This window comes from Xenopus laevis, chromosome 8S (genome assembly GCF_017654675.1).
Source record: "Xenopus laevis strain J_2021 chromosome 8S, Xenopus_laevis_v10.1, whole genome shotgun sequence".
Lineage (NCBI taxonomy): Eukaryota > Metazoa > Chordata > Amphibia > Anura > Pipidae > Xenopus > Xenopus laevis.
The window spans coordinates 96,629,877-96,645,407 of NC_054386.1; the positions used below are offsets into that span (position 1 = coordinate 96,629,877).

General features: G+C 41.5%; 1 protein-coding gene across 1 annotated transcript in view; it reads left to right on the top strand.

Annotated features, from left to right (window-relative positions):
- The first annotated feature begins 4,507 nt into the window (after positions 1 to 4,507).
- Positions 4,508 to 15,531, top strand: part of vps45.S (vacuolar protein sorting 45 homolog S homeolog) — a 31,514-nt gene continuing 20,490 nt past the window's right edge. Inside the window, 6 exon segments of the mRNA NM_001094748.1 lie at positions 4,508 to 4,665; positions 6,119 to 6,253; positions 8,068 to 8,128; positions 9,186 to 9,265; positions 11,826 to 11,894; positions 14,439 to 14,576. Coding sequence (NP_001088217.1) covers positions 4,573 to 4,665; positions 6,119 to 6,253; positions 8,068 to 8,128; positions 9,186 to 9,265; positions 11,826 to 11,894; positions 14,439 to 14,576 — 576 coding nt within the window. The 5' untranslated portion in view covers positions 4,508 to 4,572.

Genomic DNA, 15,531 nt, shown 5'->3' on the forward strand with positions numbered 1-15,531 from the left:
GGCAGCCATTCAAGCACAGGATACACAGTAGATAACAGATAAGTACTACTATAGTTTATATAAACAAGCTGCTGTGTAGCCATGGGGGCAGCCATTCAAGCACAGGATACACGGTAGATAACAGATAAGTACTACTATAGTTTATATACGTAAACAAGCTGCTGTGTAGCCATGGGGGCAGCCATTCAAGCACAGGATACACAGTAGATAACATATAAGTACTACTATAGTTTATATACGTAAACAAGCTGCTGTGTAGCCATGGGGGCAGCCATTCAAGCACAGGATACACAGTAGATAACATATAAGTACTACTATAGTTTATATAAACAAGCTGCTGTGTAGCCATGGGGGCAGCCATTCAAGCACAGGATACACAGTAGATAACAGATAAGTACTACTATAGTTTATATAAACAAGCTGCTGTGTAGCCATGGGGGCAGCCATTCAAGCACAGGATACACAGTAGATAACAGATAAGTACTACTATAGTTTATATAAACAAGCTGCTGTGTAGCCATGGGGGCAGTCATTCAAGCACAGGATACACAGTAGATAACAGATAAGTACTACTATAGTTTATATAAACAAGCTGCTGTGTAGCCATGGGGGCAGCCATTCAAGCACAGGATACACAGTAGATAACAGATAAGTACTACTATAGTTTATATAAACAAGCTGCTGTGTAGCCATGGGGGCAGCCATTCAAGCACAGGATACACAGTAGATAACAGATAAGTACTACTATAGTTTATATAAACAAGCTGCTGTGTAGCCATGGGGGCAGTCATTCAAGCACAGGATACACAGTAGATAACAGATAAGTACTACTATAGTTTATATAAACAAGCTGCTGTGTAGCCATGGGGGCAATCATTCAAGCACAGGATACTCAGTAGATAACAGATAAGTACTACTATAGTTTATATAAACAAGCTGCTGTGTAGCCATGGGAGCAGCCATTCAAGCACAGGATACACAGTAGATAACAGATAAGTACTACTATAGTTTATATAAACAAGCTGCTCTGTAGAAAGGACAACACCTTGTTGTGGTACAACCACATAAAGACACCATTACATCATGTATGTCAGACTCCAGCTGACGGCCTTTGGACACAATGTGACACTTTATGGACCAGAGAATGTCCAACAACTCCCTATTTCTCTGCTTGATATTATTATTTTAATATAATTTCTTTCTCGAATGAGTGGTATAGTGGGTAGTTCTTGAAGATCTGCATTTGTATTGTTATGCACTTGTATACAGAGTTGAACATTGTATATAATCTCATTAGAAATTGAGATTCTGATGTGATTTGTAGAAAAGGATTACAGCCTTGAAAGATTCCAGTAAACAGTGGCCTCTGTTGGCCATACTGTAGAATGTGACTTTTAATGCAATTGTTCATTATTGTTTAATATTTATTAGTGCATTTAGGATTCCTTATTGATCATAATATTATATATATATATATATATTACTTTTGTATTGATCACTTTACTGTATCTTTGGCCCACCTAAATATAATGCCTATTTTAAGGTATATTTATCTTAGAGTAATCACTTTATTCCACTAGTCAATTTACAGCAATAGATGTTCGCTTTACTGCAGTAGTCACTTCATGGGACTTCACTCTGATGTCACTTCCTGTGGGTTTGCCGATTTGGGGTATAAATGTGTCACTGAGTATAGGGCATGGTTTCCTTGAAAACTTAACATTAGGCTGTATATGCTTTGTTTGTTTTTTTGCAATATTTTAATTATTTGCCATACACCCGAGGCAATTACTTTAGTAGCATGCAACCCTTTGTCTCCCTCTCTCTCTATATATGAATAGATGGTGCCAGCGAGGATATAGAACTTTCAATGAGGCTGATTTTCGCCAGTTGATACTGCTTGCCCAAGAATGAGGCAGGCTTCATGAAAAATAGGATGAGTTCTGAACAAATTTGAGGTCATTTATGAACACACTGGGCAAATCTACACATACATTGTTACAAAAGTATTGAAGTGCACCTGCCACATATTCGGGGCTCTCTGCCAAAAGCCAATTAAGTTTTAGAGACTTTGTACCTTTTACAATCCGGACTGCAGGTTGAGCTGTCAAAATTGGAACTGTCACACGAAAAACCGGATAGTTGGAGGTATGCCCTAGGTAACTTGACCTGCAATGTCGCCTGAAGCACAAGTATAAACAGACAAGCACAGTCTCTCTCACTACGAGGGAACAGAAGGAACGAGGAGAATGGAGATATGGGACTGGTCTAGACGTAGGCGGCAGAGAAGGTATGTGCCTCTTCTGCCTAACTCTAGTTCCAGCTCTGCAAATCAATACTGTTTATTCAGCAAGCTGCAGGTAGAACAATGAAAGCAAACATCTGATTGGTTGCAATTGGTTTCTGCACAGATGCACCTGATGGTGGGTCAGGGCATTCATGGCCTAATTTGTCCAATTATTTGGCACTTCATTTTCCGCAGTGAATTCTCCTTTAAGGGGTGATATGATGACTATGTATAAATATATAAGGGGATCATATAATAATCTCTCTAATGCTTTATTTACCAGTAGGTCTTTCCAGCTGACACAAGGTCACCCATTCCGATTAGAAGAAAAGAGGTTCCGCCTAAATATTGGGAAGGGGTTTGTTACAGTGAGAGCCGTGAAGATGTGGAATTGTCTCCCTGAATCAGGGGTACAGGCTGATACATTAGATAGGTATAAGAAGGGGTTGGATGGTGTTTAGCAAGTGAGGGAATACAGGGTTATGGGAGATAGCTCATAGTACAAGTTGATCCAGGGACTGGTCCCATTGCATCTTGGAGTCAGGAAGGAATTTTTCCCCCTCTGAGGCAAATTGGAGTTAGGCAGATTATATATAGACTTAAAGGAGAAGGACCACTTCCAAATATAGCATACCTCCCAACATTTTGGAAGTAAAAAAAAGAGGGGCAAAACATTTTTTCGCAGGTAGCGCAGCAAAATTTGTTGACCACGCCCCTTTCTGTAGCCACACCCCCTAATTGGCAGGTTGTGAAAGTTTGAAAATATTTCTCCTTATCTAAACTGTTTTTTTTTTTGTCTCAAAATTGTTACAAAGTATCTAATTTGCACCTGTTAGCTGTTCTGGACTCTCTGCTAAAAGCCAATTAAGTTAGAAACGTTGTTTCTTTTTCTGGCTGTTCAGTGCAGAGAAAATAGGGACTTTCCAGTACAAATGGGGGACTGCGGGTTGAGCTGTCAAAAGAGGGACTGTCCCTCCGAAAAAGGGACAGTTGGGAGGTATGTTTGGCACTGTGTGTAAAAGGAGCAGTCAGCACGACTTCTTACACCTTTTTTTTCTTTTAAAGTTGTAGTGCAGGTTCCCCAGTGGCCACTTATCACCTGTCAATATTGAAGAAATTGTAAATGAACAGCACCACTCAATCTTTGTAAGATAAAAATGCCTTTATTGCAGACTTCTGGACATCACAGCGACATTTCAGGCCTCAAATGGTCTTTTATCAAGGTATGTTAGGCACCCCCAAGTGAATGTATGTGCATTAGAGTGAAACGCCAACTTTAACTAAAAAGTCACTATTTCGTTCAACTGTGCATGCGTCTGCTCCGGGAAATTTGAAGACAGAAGAAGAGGGAAGAGGATCGCTCCGTGGTGGTCACTGGAATAACCCCGGGTTTTTGCAGTTTTCTGCGGATAGGAGCACTGGCCCGGGGTTTCAGGTAAGTCAATACAATCATTTGGGGTGCCTAATATTTGGCACCCCCAAGTGGTAAAGACTTTCCTTCTTCTTTAAAAGTTTGAACTTGATGGATGTGTGTCTTTTTCTAACATAACTTAAATATTCTGTGTATGAGCACACACCAGATTTTCACCAAAAATCATGGAAAATCGTCTTAAAGGGCATGTAAAGGCAAAAAATAAAATCCCATTTTTACTTTCTTTAATGAAAAAGAAACCTATCTCCAATATACTTTAATTAAAAAATGTGTACTGTTTTAATAAGAAACCTGATTATGCAGTGAAATTCTTCATTTACTGCTGTGGATAGGAATTGTCAGATGGTCCCTAACTGCTCTACAACCCTACGGGCAACATGGGGACAGAGCTCTGGTAACTCCTAATAAACTCAGGGGGAGGTGACAGCAGAGAACCCCCCTTGGATAATGAATAAAAAACTGCCCAGGGCACATGATATAATTCCACGTGACATGTTTTAGGCTACAGATTGAGAAAAGCTGAAAGTAGGAGTTGCTTCCAGCAATGTCCACAAAGAGCTAAAAGTGCAAAACCTCATTTGAGTCTTTGCACTTCAGACTGGGGTCAAAACGCCCTGCACTGTGTTTTCACTGAATAACTATTACCACTTCCGGTGTGGATTTCCGGGGCGCTACAAACGTGCTTGCTTTGTCATGTTTGGCTGACCTGCGCGTTCTGGCAAATCGAGCGACGAATAGAGGTAGGGAAACTACATTGCCCAGAAGTCCTTGCGCTGTAGCCGGACGTGTGCTTGTTGGCACTTATCAGCTGTGAGGCCCGACGTACTGAGCTGTACCGGAGAGAACCGCAATCATGAATGTGGTATTGGCCGTCAAGCAGTACGTATCCAAGATGATAGAGGAAAGTGGGCCCGGCATGAAGGTGCTGCTCATGGACAAGGAGACGGTGAGATTCCAAATGGGGAGGGTGGAATCCAGAATAAGGGACTGTGGAAATCTGAGCCCTGGTGTCTAGATAACTGGATCTGGGATTAGTGGTTCTCACACACCTCTGGGCTTCTACTCTGTATAACCTACTGAGCTGCACCCTCGGTATGGGTGCCTGGAGAGGCTGCACCCTCGCTATGGGTGCCTGGAGAGGCTGCACCCTCGGTATGGGTGCCTGGAGAGGCTGCACCCTCGGTATGGGTGCCTGGAGAGGCTGCACCCTCGGTATGGGTGCCTGGAGAGGCTGCACCCTCGGTATGGGTGCCTGGAGAGGCTGCACCCTCGGTATGGGTGCCTGGAGAGGCTGCACCCTCGGTATGGGTGCCTGGAGAGGCTGCACCCTCGGTATGGGTGCCTGGAGAGGCTGCACCCTCGCTATGGGTGCCTGGAGAGGCTGCACCCTCGCTATGGGTGCCTGGAGAGGCTGCACCCTCGCTATGGGTGCCTGGAGAGGCTGCACCCTCGGTATGGGTGCCTGGAGAGGCTGCACCCTCGGTATGGGTGCCTCTCCAGGCTGCGCCCTCGCTATGGGTGCCTCTCCAGGCTGCGCCCTCGCTATGGGTGCCTCTCCAGGCTGCGCCCTCGCTATGGGTGCCTCTCCAGGCTGCGCCCTCGCTATGGGTGCCTCTCCAGGCTGCGCCCTCGCTATGGGTGCCTCTCCAGGCTGCGCCCTCGCTATGGGTGCCTCTCCAGGCTGCGCCCTCGCTATGGGTGCCTCTCCAGGCTGCGCCCTCGCTATGGGTGCCTCTCCAGGCTGCGCCCTCGCTATGGGTGCCTCTCCAGGCTGCGCCCTCGCTATGGGTGCCTCTCCAGGCTGCGCCCTCGCTATGGGTGCCTCTCCAGGCTGCGCCCTCGCTATGGGTGCCTGGAGAGGCTGCGCCCTCGCTATGGGTGCCTGGAGAGGCTGCGCCCTCGGTATGGGTGCTAGTGGTGTGCAATTTACTGTGGGTGGGACTGGCGGGTGAAATTTACCGTGGGTGGGACCGGCGGAGTGAAATTTACCGTGGGTCGAAGCAACGGGCTGAAATTTACTGTGGGTGGGACCAGTGGGGTGAAATGTAGGGTGTAACCTTTATATGGCTACTGATGTGGTAGAACTTTATATGGGTTCTGGATAGCTGTATCCTTTAAATGGGTGCCAGTGTGGTAGTAGAACACTCATATGGGTGCCAGTGGGTTGAAATGTTCTAAAGGTTGCAGGTGAGCTGTAATTGCTTATGTATATTCATTCAAGTAGGGTGAAACGTGTATATTGGTTTCAGTCTGGTGTAAACTTTATATGGCCGGCTGTGGTACACAGACACTTATATGGGAGCAAGTGGGGTGTAACCTGCAGGTGAAGGTGTTATAGTGAATTTGTTGCTTTGTCCATGAGTCTAATCCATGTGATCTCTTTTCATGTGCAAATCCAGACCAGCGTGGTGAGCATGGTGTACACACAGTCTGAGATCCTGCAGAAGGAAGTCTATCTCTTCGAACGGATAGAGTCCACCAACCGAGAGAGCATGAAGCACCTCAAAGCCATATGTTTCCTAAGGCCCACAAAGGTAATCTTGAGGAAATTATTTTATATTGGACTGACAGCTGATATTTACACAGTCTTTATTGGTTCTCCTTATAAACATTCACTGGTCCCTATCCATGTTTCAAACGAGGGGTGGGCATGTCCTAACGGTCCCTGCCAGAAGCACAGTAGGAGGGGGACAGCCAATCACAGCCCTGCAGTCACACAAGCAAAGACAGGCTTCAGTTCCCTATCAGGTCAACCTAGCTGCTGATTGGTTCCTGTCCTACAGTGCAGTGAGCTGAGTGCTGCCGGCTCTCCTACACAGCCTGGGAAAGGAGGCAGCAGAAAGCGGAACAGATGGGCAGGACTAGTAGGGATTTTGCAGATATTTTCAATGAAGTAACCAGAAACTATCATGAAAATTAAAATTTAATATAAACTTCAGCATACTAATATAAGTAACTTTCTAAATACAATCAATTAAATATTCTGCATCGTTTCTGAAATAATCAAGTTTATATTCGATATCTGTCTCTCAGCATCTGTTTCTCTTCATTCTGTCTTCATGCAGCAGTTGGGTGTCAGATATTCATTGACAGTTAGATCCAATATATCTTATAGGGGGGCTCCTTTTGCCTAGAAGATGTATTAGAGCTCACTCTATTAAACTCACCAGACATCATGTCTCTCTACATGCAGGATTTGTGCAAAAGCCAGTTATTTTGTTAGATTTTGTTTGTACAGGTACTCGAATCAGTTATTTGAGTGAGCTCTAATTCATCTGCTAGGAAAGGAAGCCCCCCTATAAGATATATTGGATCTAACTGTCAATGAATATCTGACACCCAACTGCTGCATGAAGACAGAATGAAGAGAAACAGATGCTGAGAGAGGAATAGTGAAGATGAACTTGATTATTTTGATAACGATGCAGAATTTTTAATAGTGATGCACCGAATCCACTATTTTGGATTCGGCCGAACCCCTGAATCCTTCGTGAAAGATTCGGCCCGAATACCGAACCAAATCCTAATTTGCATATGCAAATTAGGTGTGGGAAGGGGAAAACATTTTTACTTCCTTGTTTTGTGACAAAAAGTCATGTGATTTCCCTCTTCGGCCTTAATTTGCATAAGCAAATTAGTATTCGGTTCGGCCTGGCAGAAGGATTTCGGCCGAATCCTGCTGAATAAGACTGAATCCTGGCCGAATCCTGAACCATATTATACATACAGGTATAATGTAATAAAAAGTCTTAAGTTGGCCCACATTTAGGGGCATATTTATCAAGGGTTGAATTTCAAATTGAAAAAACTTCGAAATTCAAAAAGACCAACCGGAAATGAAGTCGAATAGGTAAGTTTTCGATCGAATAGGTCCATATTTGGCTGAATTCAGATCGTACGAATTGAAGGAACAGCGCCTTAGATCAAATTTGATTCAAAGTTTTTCCCAAAAAAAACTTTGATTTTTCAAAGTCGACCAATTGACTCCAAATAGGTTCTAGGAGGTCCCCCATAGGCTAAAACAGCAATTCGGCAGGTTTTAGATTGCGAATGGTGGAAGTCTAATTTTTAAAGAGACCGTACATGATAAATTTCGATATTCGAACGTTTGAATTTTTTTCAAATTTGAATCGAATTCGAAGTACACAAAAAAATAGCTCGAAATTCGAATTTTTTTCAGTAGAAAATTCACCTCGACCTTTGATAAATCTGCTCCTTAGTAAAACCATAGCAACCAAACAGATTATTCATTTTCAAACAGTGGATCTGTAAATGCTTCCTGCTGATTGGTTGTTATCTGTGCATTGTGTAGAATCATACTCTGATACATATTTTTCTTTTAACAAAGGAAAATTTGGAATATTTGATCAAGGAGCTGCGAAGGCCCAAGTACAGCGTCTATTTCCTCTGTGAGTAATGCCTATTTTAGGATATTTTTATAGACCAGTGTCTTTACTGTAGTATTTTATATGTTTTGAGAGCAACTCTATGTATGGAAGAATAGGGTGATATACACTGAGCATGAGGTGCAAGCACTTCAATTTTATAAGCTGTATTCTGTTTATATGATAACTACCTCTTTTAGGAAAAGGTCAGAAGGGCTTTATTTGTGCAGTTTAGTTCTCCTTAAAGGAGAACTAAATCCTAAAAATGAATGTGGCTAAAAATGCCATATTGTATATAGTGAACTTATTGCACGAGGCTAAAGTTTGAGCTTGTCAATAGCAGCAATGATCCAGGACTTCAAACTTGTCACAGGGGGTCACCATCTTGGAAAGTGTCTGTGACACTCACATGCTTAGTGGGCTCTGATTGGCTGTTGAGAAGCTAAGCTTAGGGCTCGTCACTAATTATCCAGCAGAAAATGAGCTTCCCTGGCTGTAATATAAGCTGATGCTACAGGTTTGCTGATTATTCAATTCTGATGCTAATTGCACTGGTTTCTGTGCTGCCATGTAGTAATTATGTGTATTAATTACTAATCAGCCTTATATTGTGACATTTCTATTCTATGTGTACTGTATATTGTGAGTGGCTCCCTAAGCTCAGTAAGTGACAGCAGCACAGAGCATGTGCAGTGAATCAGCAGAAAAGAAGATGGGGAGCTACTGGGGCATCTTTGGAGACACAGATCTTTACTGCTAAAGGGCTGTGGTTGCCTTGGGCTGGTACAGAAGCACATAACATAATTTACAACATTTCTAGCTACTTCTTTAATTAAGCTTGAGTTCTCCTTTAAGTATTTCCATTTCATCCTTTCAAAACGCAAGGTGTAAAATGAAGGCAACACATTATGAGACTGATTTCTTCCAGTGGCTGCCCCGTTAATTACGAAATGACCGAGCATAAAAATACCTGCGGCTTCTGCAAATAATTTTATTTGGCTAGAGAACGGATTGCTTCTTTTATCTATTTTAAGCACAGGAAGGCATTACAGATATTGAATGTGTTCTGTTTATTTTTCAGACTTCAGCAATGTGATCAGCAAAAGCGACGTGAAGTCCCTGGCAGAGGCAGATGAGCAGGAAGTGGTGGCTGAGGTTCAGGTAGCCAATTGAAGTGTAAAGTTATTTATATGTATTTTTTTTTATTTGTAATATTGGTGTGTAGATGCATCTTAGGTCATTTTGCCTGGTCATGTGCTTTCAGAAAGAGCCAGCACTTTAGGATGGAACTGCTTTCTGGTAGGCTGTTGTTTTTCCTTCTCAATGTAACTGAATGTGTCTCAGTGGGACCTGGATTTTACTTTTTTTTTATTGAGTGCTGTTCTTAGATCTACCAGGCAGCTATTATCTTGTGTTAGGGAGCTGCTATCTGGTCACCTTCCCATTGTTCTGTTGTTAGGCTGCTGGGGGGAAGGGAGGGGTGATATTACTCCAACTTGCAGTGCAGTGGTAAAGAGAGACAAGTCACATGACTGGGGGCAGCTGGGAAACTGACAATATGTCTAGCCCCATGTCAGATTTCTAAATTAAATATAAAAAAAACATCTGTTTGCTTTTTTGAGAAATGGATTTCAGTATTATTTATTATAATACAGAAATTTCAATGAGTCATGTGACAGAAATGACATCAGAACTCACCGTTTATAACTGATGACATCAGAACTCACCGTTTATAAGGATATAATTTACAAGATATTCATGGCTTTTGTGTATTATATAAATATTAAACACACTGCACTGGCAGACATCATCTCTGTAGCTGGACAAGCCTTGTGTGATATCCAAGGTTGGCAATTACAACTTACATCACTAAAACATGATTCATTTCAAATTCACCCTCACCGGGATCCTTAGAGATGAGACAGTGCCTGGCTCAAAGCAATTGTCAATGTGTATTTGATTATATAACCGTCTCCTGTATAACAGCAGCAGGCACAGCACTCTGACAGAACACTGATAGCAAGACTTCCCAGAGCTGGGAGCAAACAGCCTTTCCCAAAGCATATTGTATTATTTATGGGATGCTACTCTGATATTCTGCGGAGACGCGGGCCCAGTAACAGGCATGTAAGTAATAGCCAAGAAAGTGAAACAGGTGCTGCCTTTATGGCCTGTCTGCATATTGTATTTTATTACTGATAACAGGTTGTACTCTGCATCTTTAACACATACAGGCTTCATTTTAACTTGTCACTTAAAGGGATTCTGTTATGATTTTTATGATGTATTTTTCATTTCTAAATGACATTATTTACACTGCAAATAATTCACTCTACAATATAACATTTCATTCCTGAACCAACAAGTGTATTTAGTTGTAATGTTGGTGTGTAGGTGCATCTCAGGTCATTTTGCCTGGTCATGTGCTTTCAGAAAGAGCCAGCACTTTAGGATGGAACTGCTTTCTGGCAGGCTGTTGTTTCTCCTACTCAATGTAACTGAATGTGTCTCGTGACAGGAGTCCTGCAGCGGGTCTGGTACACGCAAAAACCTGTGGGTTGTGGGTAGAAGGTGCGGGTATAGACTCGGGTCGGCGGTTCTGTGGGTTTGCGTGTCAGACCGCGGGTCTTCTCAATAGCAATTTCTACTCCTTTTTTCTGACCACGCCTACTTCTGATGATGTCACTTCCGAGTTACAATGACAGCACTTCCTGATTCTTGATGGTCAACGGGTCCAGGTTGCAGATAAGGAACTTGCGGATTGGGTCGGGTAGCGGGTTCAAGCGGGTACGAATGCGGGTATGGGTCGGGTACGGGTTCCAAAAAATGGACCTGCGCAGGACTCTAGTCTCAGTGGGACCTGGATTTTACTATTGAGTGGTGTTCTTAGATCTACCAGGCAGCTGTTATCTTGTGTTAGGGAGCTGTTATCTGGTTACCTTCCCATTGTTCTGTTGTTTGGCTACTGGGCGGGGAAAGGGAGGGGGTGATATCAGTCCAACTTGCAGTAAAGAGTGACTGAAGTTTATCAGCGCACAAGTCACATGACTGGGGGCAGCTGGGAAACTGAGAAAATGTCTAGCCCCATGTCAGATTTCAAAATGAAATATAAAACAGATTTCAGTGCAGAATTCTGATGGAGCAGCACTATTAACTGATGCGTTTAAAAAAAAAAAAAAAAAAAACAGAATCCGTATCACTTTAAGGTTGGTTCAAAAATTCAGTATATAAAATATTTCATTTCCAGCCATATTCCTTTTTAGGGTTTAGTTCTCCATTAATGATAGTCCAGCTGACCTTCACGATATGCTTCCTTTTAAATAAATATTATTATGTCATCTAGGAATCATGTTAGTACGGCTGAGTTGGGTTATTCTCAATGCAAAACCTGCCTTCTTGTCCCAGTCAAGACATCGGTTGCCTTGGGCTACTGACTCTCTGCCCTCATACATTTCTGGGACCATTGAGCTTGTCGGTTCTGTACTTTAGCTGCAGTATTGTCCTAATGCAACAGTGAGAGGTGCGATTCTGTCTGATGAATGGATAGGAATGATAATAAGACATCTCCAGCATATATCTGTAACAAACAGAAAGCCAGTGGGATCAGAATAACAGAATCTCACTAGTGATATAACGTTTAGGCTTTGCTGTTATAGGTAGGTACGTATGTTAGATACTGTCAGTCACTTGCACTAATTCATTCTCTTTGGTTCAACATCAGGAATTCTACGGAGACTACATTGCTGTGAACCCTCACGTCTTTTCTCTTAACATCGTCGGCTGCTATCAGGTGAGCACTTGGGCCTTAAAGGAGAAACAAACCCGTACTAGAAAAAAAACCCTACCCCCTACCCTGCATAGACCAACCTCCCTCCTCCCCACAGCCTAACTGCTCCCCCCCCCGTGCAAATGCCCCTCATTTTTTACTTACCCCTCCGTGCAGATCTGGCCTTGGGAGTTCACTAATGAAAGCAGGAAAGAGTCAGAAAGAGGCAAATAATTCAAAAACTATAGAAAATAAATAATGAAGACCAATTGTTTAGAACTGGCCACTCTATGACTTACAAAAAGTTAACTGTGAGCCACCCCTTTAAAGGAGAAACAAACCCCTACTAGAAAAAACCCTACCCACCTACCCTGCGCAGACCAACCTCCCCCCTCCCCCCGGGCAAATGCCCCTAATTTTTTACTTACACCTGTGTGCAGATCTGGCCTCGGGAGTTCACGGGCGCCATCTTCCTTTTTCGGTTTTCTTCGGAATTTGACCGGAGTTTCGGTGCATGCACGAGTAAATTTACGGTCTCAAAAAACTGCACGAAAGTTTCCCGAAAAATGTGTAGAAAGTCGTCCGTTCGGGACCGGAAATTTACTCCAACTGCACATGCGCAGAAACTCCACTCAGATTCTGAAGAAGACCGAAAAAGGAAGATGGCGCCCGTGAACTCCCGAGGCCAGATCTGCACACAGGTGTAAGTAAAAAATTAGGGGCATTTGCCCGGGGGGAGGGGGGAGGTTGGTCTGCGCAGGGTAGGTGGGTAGGGTTTTTTCTAGTAGGGGTTTGTTTCTCCTTTAAAGGGGTGGCTCACAGTTAACTTTTTGTAAGTCATAGAGTGGCCAGTTCTAAACAATTGGTCTTCATTATTTATTTTCTATAGTTTTTGAATTATTTGCCTCTTTCTGACTCTTTCCTGCTTTCATTAGGGGTCAGTGACATCATCTAAAAACAAATGCTCTGTAAGGCTACACATTTATGGCCTTATTTATCAAAATCCGAATTTTTCTGATAATTTTATTAAAGGGGTTGTTCACCTTTTGAGATAACTTTTAGTATGATTTAAAGAGTGATATTATGAGACAGTTATTTAAGGTTTTTGAGTTATTTAGCTTTTTATTCAGCGACCCTTCGGTCTGGTAGCTAGGGTCCAAATTGCCCTAGCAACCATGCATTGATTTGAATAAGAGACTGGCATATGAATAGGAGAGGCCTTAATAGAAAGATGAGTAATAAAAAGTAGCAATAAAAATACGTTTGTAGTCTTACAGAGCATTTGTTTTTTAGAGGAGGTCAGTGACCCCCATTTGAAAGCTGCAAAAACGCAAAAGAAAAGGCAAATAACTATAAAAAATAAATAATGAAAACAAATTGAAAAGTCATTTAGAATTGGCCATTATATAACATACTCAAAGTTACCTTAAAGGTGAACCACCTCTTTAAATAACATCAGATCGTTGATTCTAGTTTGTTCTGACTTCTTTTTATTATTAAAAAAGCACAAGTTAATCCAATCAGGGGGAAAAAAACCTATATATATATCGGTATATAGCGAAAATACGATTTTTTTTTCCGAAAAAGCCAGAATTTTTAATTCCAACACAGACCACAGTAACTTTCAAATATGATAGGGACTCTCCCATTGACTTATATATAACCTCAGCAGGTCTGAGATGCCGAATTTTCAGATTCAGGCTTTTTCCATCCTGGGGGTATAATAAATATTGAAAAAGTAGTTTTTTCCATTAAAAAATTAGAATTTTATAACAAGACATTCAGACTTGCATAAATAACCCCCGTAATGTTATTGCTACTTTTTAGTTCTCTTCTTTCTACTCAGGCCTCCTCCTATTCATATTTCAGTCTCTTATTCAAATCAATGCATGGTTGCTAAAGCTAATGTAGACCCTAGCAACCAGATAGTTGATACAGGTATGGGATACTTTATCTGGGAACCCGTTATCCAATAAGCTCTGAATTATGGAACGGCTGTCTCCCATAGACTCCATTTTATCCAAATAATCCAAATTTTTCAAAATGATTTCCTTTTTCTGTGTAATAATAAAACAGTCGCTTGTACTTGATCCCAACTATAATTAATCCTTATTGGAAGCAAAACCAGTCTGTTTGGGTTTATTTCATGATTACATGTTTTTCTAGGTATGACTATCTTAATTTATGGAAAGACCCGTTATCCAGAAAGTCCCGAGCATTCTGGATAACGGGTTCAATATCTGTATTGCAAACTGGAGAGCTGCTGAATAAAAAAAGCTAAATAACTCAAAAAACACAAATAATAAAAAATGAAAACCAATTGAGAATGGTCTCAGTATATCACTCTCTACATCGTACTAAAGGTTAACTCAAATGGATTGGAAAAAAACATATTGTGAGCTGTAACTTGCTGTAAAATGTACGTTTCTCATAAATATCAGATTAGATGTTTTCATAGGGCTTGTGTTGGGAAACAAATAACTGTAGTCTCTAATTTATTTAACCATATTGCTCACCCATGAAATTGAGATGTTTTCACGAAACTTCTTTATATTACTTTTTGTGCAGGGACGGAACTGGGATCCAGTCCACCTATACCGATCAACTCAAGGACTGACAGCCTTGCTTCTTTCTCTGAAGAAGTGTCCCATGATCCGATACCAGCTGTCCTCAGACATGGCTAAGAGACTGGCCGAAGGTGTGAAGGTGGGTTACATGTTCTATTCTGCAGCAGGCCGATTGATTGTGATTTATGGTCAAAACTATCAAATTTGACTAGGGAATTATCCAAACTTGATTCAAGTTATTTTAAAAAATAATCAAATTCGATTTTCAAGATTTACCATACTCTGGCCCTTTAAGAATTCGTATTCGACTATTCGTCACCTAAAACCTACCGAATCACATTATAAGTCAATGGGAGAGGTGCAGCGACCAGATTGGAGTTGTTTGTAGCCTTCTTGACATTGAGTTTGGTCGAATTCGATTTGAGTTTTTCTGAGTCGGTAAAATTCATCCGAGTTTTGCATATTGACTTTTTAAAGAAATAATCGAATATTCGAATTTCGAGTAAAATCTAATTCATGTGAGTTTAAAAAAAAAAACCTCACATGAATTTCAAAATTGACCCTTAGGGGTAGATTTATCAAGGGTCGACGTTCTTTTTGGCTCTAATTGGTCCGTTTTTAATCAAATAGGTCCGTATTATGCCGGATTCGAATAGAAGGCATATCAAATTCGATTTGAAGTTTTTCCCAAGAAAATTGACTCCACCAATTGGCTCCAAATAGGTTCTAGTAGGTTTTGTTTTGAAAACAGCAATTCGGCAAGTTTCAGATGGCCGATGGTCGAAGTTGAATTTTTAAAGAGACAGTAAATGATAAATTTCGATATTCAAATAGTCGAAGTACACAAAAATAGCTTGGAATTCAAATTTTTTCAATTCAAAATTTGACCTCAACCTTTGATAAATCTGCCCCTTAATGTAATGCCTCTAAATATTTGTATTGGGTTTCATATTGAAAGCCAGTTTAACTGTAATGTATAAGTGAACGGATAAACATCTCACACCTTTTACTTCAAATCTGGCCTGTGATCATATCTTTTCGACTTTGGCCAACAAAACGGTGGGCGAAATCAGGCTCATCCCAATGTGGGCTCA